General features: G+C 57.8%; 1 protein-coding gene across 3 annotated transcripts in view; it reads right to left on the reverse strand.

Moving 5' to 3' along the window:
* Window positions 1-3364: 3364 nt before the first annotated feature.
* The window catches only part of NHEJ1 (non-homologous end joining factor 1), a 31234-nt gene continuing 19188 nt past the window's right edge, over window positions 3365-15410 (reverse strand). For all 3 annotated transcript variants that reach the window (XM_031590498.2, XM_090143809.1, XM_090143810.1), the window contains 3 exons: window positions 4399-4516; window positions 4090-4193; window positions 3365-3809 (listed from right to left, as the gene is read on the reverse strand). In XM_031590498.2, coding sequence (XP_031446358.2) covers window positions 3729-3809; window positions 4090-4193; window positions 4399-4516 — 303 coding nt within the window. In that variant the 3' untranslated portion in view covers window positions 3365-3728. The remainder of the gene's footprint in view (window positions 3810-4089; window positions 4194-4398; window positions 4517-15410) is intronic.

The following is a 15410-nucleotide window of genomic DNA, read 5'->3' on the forward strand; positions in this document are numbered from 1 at the left end:
CCGCCCGGCCCGTTGCCCCCCGCCCCGGGACGCCCCCGGGCACGAGGTGGCACCCCCGGGGCTCCGGCCCCTGCCGCGCCGCCTGCTCGCCAGGGGCCCGGGCCTGCGGGCGGGGATCAAACAGAGCAGGGAGGCAGCTGGTTGAAATTTAACCACAATATTCTCGCTCCCCATTGTTTCCAGGGAGGCCCGATATTTCCACAACAGGATTATGGCATCTGATTAACTCGCTGAGACAACAATGAGGGGCTGGGATGGGCTTCCCCTTCTAGCTGCCAAAAGGGGAAAGTAAATACAACACCCTGATTTCAGGAGCGAGGGTTCGCGGGGCCCCCCTGGTTCTCCCCCAGCTGCATGCTGGGGAGGGGTCCAGCCGCACTCTGCTTGCATCCCTACAAGTTCCCTATGTCCTCCCCAGGTGAGGCAGCGCCTCAGGATGGCCCTACACACACTGCCTTGGAGGGGACAGCCCCTCACATCCCTTGGGTGGGCACACAGGAGGGCTAGGCTGGAATAGCTGCAGGTCTGTGCTGGGTGATGGAGACAGAGTCGTCCAGGCATTTGGATGCAGCCAGCAGCAACCGTGCACTTGGGATGCTGCTACCCAGCAGTCCCAGAGGACCGTTTCCTTTGCAGGACATACAGACAGAGCAAAGCTGCCAAGAGGTGTCTGCATCAGGGTCAGAGCTTGCACGAAGCCCTGCAACAGCCTGGGATGCGTGGTGTCCTGCTGCTCCCGCATGTGAAGGAACAAGAAGCTCTGCCTGCGGTCCCCAGCCCTAACACTTGCACATCTCAGCTTACTCTTCCAGAAGAGCATCCTACAGGAGTCAGCAGGAAGAGCAGAGAGCTGTCATAGCACCTCTCCTTGTCCCTTCCTCTGGGGCTGCAGGAAGGGCACAACTCCATGCATCACAGGCACAGGAGGAGCAGAGCCTTGAGCTAAGTTTGCAGGCTGCTCTGCACTCCTGCTGGAGCTCCCTGCCTCTCTAATCCAAAGCCAGACTCAAACAGACTCTGCAGCATGCATATTACACGTCCCTGTCCCCTATCCAGATCCAAACTGGCAGCAGCCTGGCTCTGTCCTCGCTGGAACAAAATCTGTGCCCCCTGGAGATCCAGAGCTGCAAACAGGGAACTAGCTTTGGTTGTGACCATGGCACCACTGACCCCAGCACCCTCATCAGCTCTGGGCATGGCAAGAAGTGACAGACTTCTGCCCCTGGATGCAGAGCCTGCTGTATCTCCATGCAGCAGTGATCTATGGGGATGGCCCAACTCCTGCATGGGAAGTGGGACATGGGAGGGCTACCTGCTCATTAACACTGATTGGATATGAAGAGCAGCCCACCAGGAAGCACCTCAGGAGTGGCTGGGGACACTGCCAAGCTCTCCGCAACCCTTTCCAGTGGGACTGATGTAGACTGGGCTCAGCACTGACCACAGCATCCATATCTCGGTGCCAGCCTGTATCCCTGCTGGCACATTGGGCAGGACTCCAGGTGTGGCTGGGCAGCCAGTGTAGGGGGCTGTCTGCCCAGGAACTGGTGGAAAAGGGCGTTTGCAGCCGCAGCACTGTGGCATGGGGAGGAATTACCTTCCAGCATCTCCTGCAGCACACAGCCACTCTTAGGCACTGTCAGGACCAACCCCACGCACTGCTCCTGGCTGTGTCCTCACCTCACCCAAGTCCCTCATACCTCCACTCTCTGGCTTCACCCCCTCAACCAATGGCACTGCAGCCTCCAGGTCATCAGCGTCCTGTGGACACCAGGCTGGTACCAGGCTGGCAGTGGGCTGGCACCAGGCCCCGCAGGGCTGCCCGGAGCAGAGCGCAGTGCAGGGCGAGCAGGCGGCGGAGCCGGGAGATGCAGTCTAGGTGGTGCTATTTCTCTATTTTTGCACTGGTTGGGTTTGGGATTTTCCTCTCCCTATTCGCTGCCTTGGTCGTCTTCTTCTCCTCTCTCTCTCTCTTTTTTTTTTCTTTTCCTTTTCTAAAAATACTTGACAGCGATTGAAAGGTCCCTTTAATCGAGGCCACAGAGCCCTTATTAAGGGCACGGGTCGGGGTGCTGGGCCGTGCCCGGCATAACGGCTTCATTAAACCCTGCGAAAACTAATATTTATGGAATCAAATTTATGGAGGCCGAGGCCGAACTTGTGGCCTTTAATGTGTGTCGGAAGCTCAAATCCAGCCGGCTCCAGGGAGGAGGGGGTGGGGACAGGGAAGGAGACCCCAGCGGGCCAGGCTGGGACAATGCGAGGTGACACTCCCCACAGTTGGCGTCAACCTGGGCCAGGAAGGCACCTCGTCCCCATTCTGGAGCCAGGGGGCTGGGGGTATTGGCAGAGCTCTTTTTCCCACTGACAGTTCCGATCTGCTTTCATCTCTGTTTCTGCAGCCCATCCTTCCCATGTCCTGGGACAGGATATGTCTCAGCAGCAGGTCCTTGCCTGCAGCCCATGCTCTCCATGACCCATGTTGGAGATGGGGCACACCCCCAACTCTTTCACCCAGGAGGAAGCAATGTGGTTGGGAAAGCCCAGAGAGCTCCAGAGCCCCCAATGCCCTACAGCCCACAGGCGCCTGTTCCAAAGGTTCCTGGGTTGTACTGAGACAGGAGAATGCAGGACACAAGGGTATAGGCACACGATCCCCACTCCATGGCTTCCCCTTCCCATCACCCCCTCTGCCCTGCATACTGCTCCCTTGGAGAGGAAGTATAAAAACCTCTCGCCCTGGGACTGGCCGGCCATGGCCCTGCAAAGGCCCTTTCATTCCCCTTCTACAGACACAGGGGCTGCTCCGGATGTTTTTGTTTCCCCCTTGCCGCCCTTGAGAGAAAGCAGTGAGCCTGTGGCCAGCCCTGCCCTGGGGAGACAGGGGCAGGCAGGGGCACGGGACCCTGCTGCTATTTTAGGAGCTGGATTGGATATGGGAGTGGCTTCCCAGCTTCAAAGGGAAGCACACGGAGACAAGAGCTGGGAGAGGAGAGGAAGGGTTAATGCATACATGGAGGGATGGACGGACGGATGGATGGATGGATGGATGGGTGGGTGGATGGGTGGGTGGGTGGACGGATGGCGGGAGGGAAGGAGGGAGGAAGGGAGGGATGATCGAGGGATGCAAGGAAGGATGGAAGAAAGAATGGATGGAAGGAGGAATGGATGATGAAGGGATGTGGGAAGGATGGAGGGAAGAACAGATGGATGGAAGGAAGGATGGATAGATGGATGAATGGATGGACGATGCGTGAAGGGGCAGAAATTATACTTTGAATACAGAGAGCATCTATAATATGCTGCCCCAGGGGTTGCACCCCTGTCTCAGCACAGAGGGCTGAGAAGGGGCAGAGCAGAGGGAGAAGGAACATCACACCAGACCTTTATTGCAAACTGACACAGGGGCAGGAAACATTGTCTTCCAGCCAAAGGCACACCCCACTGGAGCCCTGCAGTTTCTGTCCAGGCACTAACACGGCAGCATCCCTCCCACTACCCCCAGGTCCAGCACGAGCTCCATGTAGGCAGCCTGGGATCTGCATCTGGGCAGAAGCACAAAGAATTCCCTGAGATATCAGCAGGCGGACAAGAAACTCCATCTCCTCGGCAGTGAGGAATGACCCCAGAAGGATCCACAGGGAGATGCAGATGAGGCACAGGACATGTGGTGATCCTTTCTTAGGTGCTGTGGGAGCAGAGACCCTCAGGACAGCAGCAGCAACCCCTCAGCTGAAGAGCCCTTTTGCCTTCTTCGGCTTGGCCTTGGCCACAGGTAGCCGGGGCTTCTGCACCGGGGAGGAGGTTGGCTGTGAGCAAAGGGGAGGAAATGTCAGCCCCCTGGAGGGGTTGATGCAGGATAGGTGCAAATGGGAGCAGTGACACCCCATGGACCAGTGCAACAACATGTGTGTGCAACAAGCCCATGTGTCTCCCAGTCAGTGGGGCACAGGGCTGGGCTGCACAGTGCAGAGCACAAAGGCTGGGCACTGAGGGAAGCAGAGCATGCAGCAGCTGGCTTCAACCCCCTGCCAGTCCATGAAGCCCCATCCCTCTGCTGGCAAGAACAGGCTGTTCCCAGCTGCTCACCGTGGCTTCCTCACTCAAAGATGCTGTTTCATCTGCTGGTGACTGGGGCGCCGGGTCGGGGTGCCCTGAGGTTTCTGCAATAGGCGCCAGGTCCTCAGTGTCCTCTGGTGTCAGAAGGGAGAGATGCAATTTGGGGTTTAGCTGAGGGAGCACAGAGCATCACCCAAACCCACACTGGGAACAAAAGGACCTCAGCTCAAAGCAAAGGGGAGTGGGCTGCATCCAGGATCTCATTCCCATTCCTCTGGGAAGGGGGCTTGACCCAGGAGTTTTCCACATTCCCCCACTTCCCAGCCAGGAGCTCCTCACCTGGGTGATGCCGTTTCCGAGCCTGCTTGGCCTCCTGCAGCGTCACCGCCACGTAGAGCTGCCGCAGAGCGGAGGTGAATGCGTGTCCATCTCCTGCGCTGCAGATTTGGGGCAGGCTCTGTGGAGAGGCCAGAGACAGTCACCCCACTGCCAGCATCAGGGTCTGGAACAGCCCCGGGGAGCAGCCAGCTCCAGCCAGACCACCCTGCCTTGTGCTGGACAGCAGGGAAGGGGCTGTGTGTGCCCACCTGCAGGGCTCTGTGCTTCACCATGGAGACAACAGCATGGTTCTGCTCTGGTGCTGCACCAGCACTTGCAGGGATGCAAATGCTCCCTAGTTGTGCATGCACATGATCACATGATCACATGGGCGCACACACACATACACACACACACACACTGCTGCACACCTGCTCTGCCTTCCCACTAGGAGAAAGATGGCAGAGGTCAGGGCAGCCACTCGCATGTCATTCATGAACTGCTGAAGATAACATGGGAAGGGCTGTGGCTTCCCCAGAAGAAGCAGCGTGGAGGCATGCTGATAAGGAACAAAAGCTTTGGGCACGGGCAGGACCCCAGGCACACTGTGGGGGCAAGGAGCCCCTGCCTTGTCACAGCCTCCTGCAGCGATGCCTGCACAAGCAGCATAAACCACATCCAGTGCTGATGCAGAGAAGTCCCCCTCATGCCCGTGCCCTCTGAGGGATGGTGCTCTCAGCCTAAGGGCTGTGTCAACACGTGCAGGGACCTTGGAGGATGCCTAGGGCACAATGGCTATGAAGGGGTGCAGGAAAGGAGGTATGCGTGCAGGGCTCGGGAAATGCATCTGAGGGGGTTGTTGAGTGATGTGCAGCTGTACACATGTGCAGGTGTATGAATGTGTGATGAGTGTAGCTACAGATGCACGTGGGGCTGTTTGTGTCTCCATGTATGTGTGTGTGTCAAAGGTCCGACAGTAACCTCTGCTCTGCTCCACACCCAGACAGCAGGAGAACAAAGTGTAACAGATAAGGCTGATTCCTCCCCAGGATGGGGAAGCGGGGAAGGGATGGGGACACTCAGACCCACACAAGGCCAGAGCCCAGAGCCTGGGACAGCATCCCAAGGACAGAGAGGGCAGGCAAAGACCCTCGGCACTCTGTGCTGGGAAGGGAGGGCAGTGATAATGTCCAGAAGGGCACCTTCTCCACAGCTCTCAGCCTTCCTGCTGGAGGAGAAAGCATGGAAGACCTCTTAGCTGCAGGACAGACATGCCACTGTGGTCTGCTTTTTTGGCTGGCATCTGTGTCCCGCTCCACTGCCAAAGGAGATAGCAGTGCTCTGGTCCAAGCCCTACAGCATCCTTGGGGCTGCTCACCACCCTGCATTGCCACCTCTGGGCTTTGTGCAACGCTGGCACAGCATGAGATCCAGGGGAGGATGAGGGATGCTGAGTGCCTTGGACATCTCTGGGAGCTCTCGCACTGGATGCTTCCCAGGCCAGGGTTGCTCCTGAGGCTGCAAAAGTGGTGTCCAATGCTGGGAAGGGGATTGACTGTACTTCAAAGGCAGCAGAGGGGCTGGCATCGGGTGGCCGACACAGCCTAGATCAAAGGCACAAACTGGAGTCATAATTCAGAGAAAAGCAAACAGCAGCTCCCAGAAAAGCCAGGAACGGCGGCAGAGTGAGCAAAGTGTACCAGATAGCACTGTGCGGGTCAGTGCCCTTGTGGGGCAGGGGAGTCCCTGCACAGCCACTTGGTGCCGGTGCCAGTACCCTGCTGCTGTCCCCTGCCACCGAGCAATCCCTGGGAGCAGACAGGGGCTGCAGGTACAGGGCACCCACTGCCCGTGGCTCTGGGAAGGGGCTGCTGAAAGCCTGGGCTGGAATTTGGGAATCAGCAGGCAGCTCTGAGCCATCGGGCAGGATGGGATGGGAGGGTCCTAGGCACGGATCCGAAGGGAAATCAATGGGTTATGAGTGGAGCTGGAAGTTTCCCTATAGAGCTGTGACTCAGCAGGGAGCAGAGTGTGCTGTGCCAGCCGGTGGCCACCTGATGGCCCTGGAGGATGTGAGGGACAAGAAGGTCTCCACAGAGGGGCGGGTAGAGAGACAAGATGTGGCTGTGGGTGACATTTCCTTTCTACTTGCCCCATGGCTTCAGTACATTGCAGAACCAAACCCTGCTGCAGCCAGTCTATTGTCCCCAGTATGGCTTCAGCCCTAGCTGCTGGAGCCTCTTGTTTTTCTCTGATTACTTCTCTGTGGGAACTGGGACACAAGGGGTGCTGGCCAGGTTCCCCCACCGCAGTGCCTGGAGAGCTGGCAGGGGGGGGTCACCCCATGTTATGACTACCTGCCCACAAGGCCAAGCGCCATGCCCCAGTATCAGGAGCTGCTCAAGGCTGCGGCACCGGCACGGGATGCTCAGTAGCACAGCCTGAACACTGCGATTAGCCAAGCTGGGGAGGCTGCCCGGGAAGGGGGGGCTAGGGCACAGCACCTGTGCTTAGCAAGGACAGCTCACAAGGAGATGCAGCCCAGACACAGCATTCATCCCCATCGCCCTGCTTTCACCCATCCCTGCCCACATTCCCTTTGCAAGGCCTGTAAGAGATGGGATGGATGTCTCCTTGGCCATGTCACCCGTGGGTGAAGCAGCGTCACCATCCCCTGGCACAGGGCTGCAGGATGGAGGGACCGTGCTGGGCCCCTGCACTCGTGCCAAGCACCAGAGTCTAAATCGGTCGCGCTCAAAGCTGGGGACTGACCCTTTCATTATCACACCAGACGTTCGAAGCGGTTACCAACATTCTTCACTGCAAACCCCACATTCCTATTTTTTAATATATTTTTAACTGGAAAACAGAGCGAACAGGGCCTGTTTGGAAATTACAGCCTGGCTGCTGTGGCTTGTATGTCAGATCTGCCCACATTCCCGTGGCCAGCCTCAGCACATGCTCCACAGGGGCACACTTAATAATTCCTACAGAGGCCAGGAGCCAAGGGGTGTGTGCCGGGGGAGTAGGTGACGGGGGGGGGGATGGAAGGCTTCCCCGGCTTGGCCCCAACAGCAGATCTGCAGAAGTGGCGTGGTGGAGCAGTGGCCTGGGAGCAGGATGAGCATGGCAGCTGGCACTGCGCTGACACAGCAAAGCCTGGCGATACTGCAGCAAGCAGCCTGTGGTGGGCAGGAGAATGGCTTCATTGCTGGGGCGTTGCTGTGCCTCATGGCTTGGCTGCTGCCACCCTCCCCTGTCACAGGGTTTGTGCTGCCAACAGCTCAGGGATTCACCCTGGGACGAGCAGAGAGGAGCACAGGTCTGTGCCACCAGCAAAGGGTCCTACCTGTGGGAGGACACATTTGAGCTGTTGCCTTCTGGTTGGGATCAAGGGTAGGGACAGCAGAAGGATGTGTCCAAATTTTGACCCTGCAATGTCCCCAACACCTCATCCCATGCAGGCATGCAGCAGCAGCAGCCAGGAGAGGTGCTGGCACGGTGCAGGAAGGGTAGGATGGCCAGGGCTTCCCCGGCACGGAGCCAGCACCGCACACACCTGGCAGGAAGCGGCTGTGCCGGCTGGAGAAGGCAGCCCAGAGCTGAGAGAGGTGATAGAGGTGATGGGGTCACCCCAGGGAACAGCAGGCGGTGAAGCCAGGGCGGCCAAGAGGCACAGCTTGGCACAGCTTGGCACAGCTTGGCACAGCACGGCACAGCCTGGCACGGCCCCACACTCCTCCCGGCAATGCTCATGGCCCTGCTGAGGGTGATGTTTTCCTTTCCCCCTACATCCAAGGCCTTTCCAGCGAGCAAATGTCAGGCGCATAAAGAGCGGCACTGTGAGCGGAAGATGGAGCGAGAATGCCTGCCCGCGTCCCTCCGTAAGTGCCGTCTCACACTTCATCAAGGCGGCCTTTGCGAGCGAGGCACCCGCTTAACAACCAGCAGTCTATGCAGCCCGGTGACCGCAGCAGCCCGCTGCTCAATACTCTTTTCTTTTCCCCTTGTGCTGTTCCCGCGGGTTGGATTACAGCATGCAGCGCATTGTGCTGCTGCACGGTAGCGGGGATGCCAGGGTCCTGCCCTGCCCTGCCCTCCTGCTGCTCTTCCAGCTCCCAGGGACCAATCCAGGGAAAAGGAGAGTTGGCGAGGCGATGGTACAGCTGCACCAGGGACAATGGGCTGCTGTGGCACACCCAGCTCCATGCTGGCTGCAGGCATGTGCCAGCCCTGAGCCCAGCATCCAGCTTTTCCTGGGGACCCCTCTTGGCAAGGAAGCTAGGTGGCTCGTGCCAGCTTGCCACTGTGTAGGGTGGACACATCACCCAGCTCCATTATTGCAGGGTTGTGCTGCGAGGCATGCCAGCTCATGCTGGTTTATTATTGTCCATCCAGGAAAGCTGGACGCATAGTGCTGGTTTGTTATTGTAGGGTTTCTCAGGAAGGTCGGCCAGCTCATCCTGGCTTGTTATTGCTCAGGGCACCTAGGGGGCTGGCCAAGAAACTTCCTGCAAAGTGGGGTGACGGAAATGAAACCACACCTGATGAATCACATGGGTGCCACGCAGCAATAAGGGACAGTGGCAGTGGGATGCTGTGCCCCAGCTCCACCCGGCACAGACAAGCTCATGGGAACAAACACTCATGGCTCCCCTGGGGCAGTGATGCTGGCTGAGAAGTGAGAACACGGGGCAGGGAGGGGAGAAATGGGGCTTGTGCCGTGCCAGCAGCAGAGGAAGGGCAGAGCAGCACTCTCAAGCAAACCCTGAGAGTGGTGGGGGGATGCTGGACCTAGCGTGACCCTGAGCCAACTGGGGATTAGCTGTGCCACCAAGGCTCCAAGCAGAAGAAGCCTGGGGCTGAGCCAAGTGAGATTAGGAGCTCTGGGGGAAATCTGGGTGCGCTCAGGACAAAGCTGAGCTGCTCCTCCCTGGTGGCTTTGCAGTTCCTTCCTGGCATGGGTGCACCCGGCCAGTGGGGCAGCCCCTGGGACACTGTCCCATCCTCACCCGAAACTGCAGCAGGAAATGCAGAGGGGACAGCAGGGCTAATCCCTGAGCTGACACAGGCATCTTGCTGGCAGAGTGGGTTGGCAGTACAGGGTCTGACATGCCCCAGAAGCACTGGCACCACTGCTGGCACCACCACTGAGTCACTGTCACCTCCCCTTGCTGGTGACAACCCATGTTTCCTATTTCCTGCAGCCAGCACCATCCCTGGCATGGTACCACTTGCCCAGAGAATGGAGGGGCACACATCCCCTTCATCACCTGTGCCCTGGTGATGCAGATGTTCCTTCTGGGTGGTTACCAGGTGAGTCTGGTGGCCAGTGTTCCTGCAGGCACTGATCAACTGTGCCCATGCCTAGGTACCCCCCATGGTGCCTTATTTTTCCCCTAGTGCCCAGATGTCCACCTGAGCAGAACCCACCTGTGGCAGTGCCCAGGTGTCCCTGCAATGCCCAGCTGTCCCACGGGCAGTGCCCAGCTGCTCAGCACAGATGTTGGGTCTTGGCCAGGCAGCAGATTGAGTGTCAGGCTTGCTCTCAGCACAGCAGCAGTGGCAGGAGGCTAGGCTGCCTGGCGAGCACACAGCCCCTTCATTCATGGCAAAAATAGCCCCCCGGGGTGTGGTCCAGCTTGGAAAAGCCCCCTCCAGCCTGGCCAGCCCATGTTTATTCAGCAGGGGACGCGCTGCTCTCCCCCTGACCGTGGCCCCGTGCCGTCTCCGTGCCAGAGCAGACGTTCTTGGATGCGGTTCCCCAGGTCCCCCCTGGCCAAAACACACAGGCTGGGGCATAGGGTGGCAAAGCCCTAAAAAGCACTGGGTTTGTCTCCAGGAGGAGCAGCTCCCAGTGATGTCATGAGAGTTTGCGAGCGGCTACATGAAAGGGGCTCACTGCCTAGGAAATCCATGGGCCTGTGCTCTGCCAGACAAGCCAGTGATTCTTCAGCAAGCAGGGAAGGAAATCTCGGAGAGCCCATGCCAAGCCCTGGGGACAACCCCCCTTCTTCATAGTCCCCCAGGCCCTCCCCCCTGGTCTGCCTTCCTTCCGTACCCAAATCTTAGCCCCAAAGATGCATCCCAATGGCGGGAGCATCCATCAGGCTGGGTGCAGGGGGTGATTTAGGGCCAGGGTGTTTGCAGGGATGAAGCAGAGTAGAGGATTCTCTTTCAGGAGGGATTACGACAGGGACAGCTGGGAACACACAGACTCAGTCCTCTACCCCCTCCCCAAGAGCTGGCTGGGATGTCAACCTGCTCCAGCACGCACTGAAGACATGACCACAGACCCCTTGCTGCATGAGCACTGGGGATGGAGATCTCACCCATCCCTGACCCAGGGAAGGAGGGGAGCTCAGGCTTTGGGACTGCCAATCACCAGCATTACAAATGTGCCCTCAGAAAGAAAACAAAATAAAAACAAAATAAAAACAGAGAGGTGAAAAATTCCTTGACATTTCTCTCCTGTGAGTCCCCAGGGCCAGCAGAGAGGCGAGAGCCTCCGGCGTTTGTCAAGCAAACACTTTCACACCCCAGGCCGCGCTCGGCAAGCTGCCGCTGGAATGCCAAATATATATTTAAGCCCTGCTCATCAAAGGAGCCTGTTCGGAGTCGGTCTCGGGCAATGTGCATGTGGGTTTGGCCCAGAGCAAAAACCAGAGGCACTGAGAACACTGCTTGGGGATGAGAGACAGCGTGCGCGCACGGAGGAGATAAGTGACAGCCTCCAAGGCCATGCGCCTGTAGGTCGCAGGCTGGGCACGAGATACCTGCTGCATTATCAGCTCGTGTCGCACCACGGGGTGGGGATGTTTAGGCTGGAGGACAGCCAGCGGCAGCTCTGCATTCCATGCTGTAAGTCCGGTCAGAGCTGAATGAGCTCAGCCAGCAGTGCAGAGTGCAGGGGGATGAGCAGGAAGTGGCGCTGGGAGAGAACAATTGTGGAAAGGAGGGCTGGCTGAGGACATCATGGTACCCATATCGGGAGGTGACAAGTGTCCTTGGGCTGCAGGTCGGGGTTGGCCAGGAAAGCAGATCATTGCCACAAGCAAGCCCGGCACGCTGGTGCTGTGAAATCAGGCATTACACGCTTGTTGCCCACAGCAGGAGCAGTTCATTGGTGTTACACGGGGACAACCCTGGCCAGGGGGAGCCCATAGGGGTCTGACCCTGTGCAGCCGTGCCCCCACCCGGGTTCATCCCCAGGTGAGGGGAAGGAGCGCAGGGCAGTGGGTTGGATTTCAGGCACCTGCTGCAAATAAAACATCCTGTCAGGAGCGTCCCCTCTTGAGAAAGAGACGGAGTCCCAGCAGGGCTGTGGGGACACAGAGGGACCACATCCCCATCTATCTCTACCCCGTAAGGTTTAGCTTTGGGAGCTGAGCAGCTCCTGCAGGGCTGGGGCAGGGTGAAGGATGCTCCCAGCCATTTCCCACAGCTCTCATGGCTGCCATGCTGTCAAAGACTATGCAACCCAAATTCTGAACTCCGTGACAGCAGCATTGCTCTGCCCCATGCTCACCCAGAGTAGGGATGCTGGCCAGCTCTTCATGCATGGCGAAGAGGAAATCACACCCAGCCCGGCAGCATGCCTGGACTGCTGCCAGTCTCTCTTCCTCCTGCTGCACGGATGTTTCCTCCTGCTCCTCCATTCGTCCACCTTGGTGCCTGCTGTGCTAAGGCTCTGTGCGCTCTGCTCTCATCCCCACGCTTCAGCCCTTGCCTGCTCCATGCAGCAATGCCTTGCACTGATGGGTTTGCCCACCCGTTTTTAAAAGCCTTGCCATTTCCATTCTATATTTTTCTACTTCCTTTTTGTTCAGTGTAGGATTATTTATCAACAGCCCCAAAACAGTGTGGCCAAGATCCCCTCAAACCCCCTGGCTCCAGAAGCTGAGGATGTGAGCCTCTCTGACCACCTCAAAACACAAAAAAACACGTCTCTTCAGTGGATGCCAGCACATCTACAGACCAAGCAAGAGAACAGGAATCAATTACAGGCCTGGCAAAAGCAGGGCTGCTCTGGGGCTCTGGCGCCAGCTCTGTGCCTACGTGGCACCGCACTGGGTGCACTGGGGCTGAGAGCAGCCCACCTTTTGTCGGCACACCCCACAGCCCCCAGGGTGCAGATGTGCCAGAAGCTGGCAGGGACACACAGGGGAACCACTTGAAAGCCATAGTAGGAACGTGCTGGTAAACCAAGGCCACTCCTCTGCTTCTCTAGAGCACTGCTCCGCATGTTATTTATAGACTGTGCTCCGGGTGCCCACCCAAAGGGAGTTCAACCCGTAAGGTGCACACTCTTCGCCTGCTCTGCAGCTCCCAGCAGTCCCAGTCAGAACTGCCCCAGACCTACCCACTTGGGAGCTGGGATGCTCATGGCATGGTCTCACAGCCTGCACAGTGGGACTGCTGCCTTGCTCTGGCCACCTGCACGCAGCACAGGAACACAGAGATGGGCTTGGAGAAGGGCACGGGGACTCCTAGCATCTCCCAAGGGCCATGGGATGAGGATGCTCCTGCAGCAACATGTGCCCCCAGCACCAATCAGGAGCAGGTTGCTGAATGTATTCCACAAGTGTGTGGACAGTGTGGGGGACACGTCTCCTGCAGCTCACCCCTCATGCTATGCATGTCCCACTGACACCGGTGATGGGAATAGAGCCCTCTGGACCGTCTCCTCAGCACCCGCAGATCGTGATTACTGGCCCTGAGTGGACCTGAGTCTTTCCACCCCAACCACAGAGGGGAAAGTTTCCCAATTAAAAACCTAAAACTGGCAACAAGGTGCCCATGGCAGCAACCTTTTAAACTGGCCATTAAACTTTATAAGTTAGACGGGCACCGGGAGCAAGCGGCAGAGCTGCAGGAAAACAAGCCGCCCCTCCTCAGGCAGCCTAACCACGGCTGTCCCCAAAGCCACAGGGCTGACGTCACGGCATGACCTCACCCCGTCACCCACTGCCTGGCCAGCCTCAGCCCCGTGTTTACCCCTGCCTGGCCCCAGTGCTGTCCCTCGCAGCCTGCTTTCCCTTTGAGGTCAGCAGCCCCAGGGCCTGGCGAGGAAGAGGAAAAGAGCAGAAAGACGGAAACCAAACCTCATTGCCCACAAAGGCGGGCTGCAAAACACGGAGCCCTGGCAGCTCCCTCCCAGCCCTACTTCTCCCGGCCATGTGCTCCGTCCTGCCCTAAGTGAGGTAGTCTTGAGGGACCATGGTGCACAGCTCTCATCCCAGCTGTGGCTCACAGATCCTGCCCTGGCCATGCCTATATCTGTTCTCCCATTTTCCTGCAGATGGGCTGAGAGTGAGTAGCAGAGTCAGGCAGGGATGCTCCGCAGGTACACTTGAGGAACTGCATCCCAAGGGGCTACATGCCTGCCCCCAGCCCTGCTGGGATAAAGCTGGGGACATGTGGCCAGCCCCATGACACTGGATTTTGGCTGGAGGAGCAGAAAGACAGAGCACCAAGGCACCAGGACATCTGCCTCTGGATCTCTCCAAATTGCCACCAAGTTTAGCCAGGCACAGGTGTGCCTGCGGTGCCAGATTACCCTGCTTGGCAAGGTGAAAGCTCAGCCAGAGAGGGATGAAACTGGTCTGGCAGTGATGCTGGAAGAACACCATGACATTTTTTGGAGCATGGGAGCAGCCAGGGGACAGCACTGGGAGCCCAAGCCCTGCACAAAGCCCGACCGATGCGCTCAGCTTGGAGCTGCATGATGCCAGAAAATGAGTGAGAGCCACAAAACCCACAGGGGCTCACGAGGGGATAGTGAGGGAAAGAGCAGGGGCAGCTGCAGCAAGCACACGGCACTGGTCAGAACAGGCTGGGAAGCCACTGTCCCTATGTGCTGCTGTGCAGAGCCACATGGGGCACATTTTGCCCGCTGTCACCTCCACCAGAGGTCTGTGGGTTGCATTTATAGCCTCAGCCGCAGACCCTGTCCTCATAGCATCCATGTCCTCTGGACCGCATGGCGCTGGCCTCCATCCCTCAGCCCGCAGCATTGTGGAGAGCGGGCACCCACTGCACCCACTGCCAACCCTCAGTGCCTGGCACATGGGTGCATGCACGCACGCACACTGCTTGCACCCTGTGAGCATCGATCAGTGGGGAAGCACATACACGCGCTCACAAACAGGGCAGCCTCTGCAAACAACTGCTTGTTAAGTTAAAATTAAACTCTGCACAAATATTGACCTTTGGAGGGGACACAAACCCTGCCGATATATTTACCAGCTTTATAAATGGGCCTGACCACAGTGCCCTATACACTGGGCTGCAGGAGACGAAGATTGTGGAGGTGCCCAGATGCCATCCCACCATCATGGGGCTCTGCCTGGACAACACCACCATGACCCTCAACTGCCTTCCTGCCCCAAAGTGGGGCTCACCCTGGGAAAGGTCTGATCCCAAGGATGCATAGAGCAACTTGGTTGTCACAGGACAAGCGATGAGTTCTTCTCCTAGGGGGAGAGTTCCCCTAGGACTCCTGTTGGGCATCCAGTTGGTCATCTAGCAAACAAAAGGGCTCTGCACATCCAAGGAGCCCGACATGATGGTGCTCAGTCCCAGGATGCAGAGGGAGGGGAGAGCACGGCACATACAGCAGGGGATGCCCGAGTTCCAGCTCTCGGAAACACTGAATAAAGTCTTATTCAGGCTGATGTAAAACACTGTTAAAACACACAAAAATCCTTTGAGTAATGGGCGAGCGGGAAAGAGGCATCTATAATTAACAGTAACTGTTCGAGACGGTCGCTGCCCAGAGATGTGTACTGTGCAAAACCACTTGAAAAGGCCCCGTCTGAAAGGCGAAGCCTGGGGTTTTTCAAGAAGCCCGTCATGTAACCATCCTGGCCCTTCCAAAATAATTCTGCCATATTAAAAAAACCCAAAACCTCAGCTTAATCGCCCTGCAGCACTGGGACCAGAGAGCTCTGAGGAGAGGGGAAGGGAAGCACCACCGGCTTCCAATTAGAGCCTCGTTAGAAAGGAAAGCTGGAGAGCTATTAGAGAACAAG

This window comes from Phasianus colchicus, chromosome 7 (genome assembly GCF_987193195.1).
Source record: "Phasianus colchicus chromosome 7, bPhaCol1.hap1.1, whole genome shotgun sequence".
In the NCBI taxonomy this organism is placed as follows: domain Eukaryota; kingdom Metazoa; phylum Chordata; class Aves; order Galliformes; family Phasianidae; genus Phasianus; species Phasianus colchicus.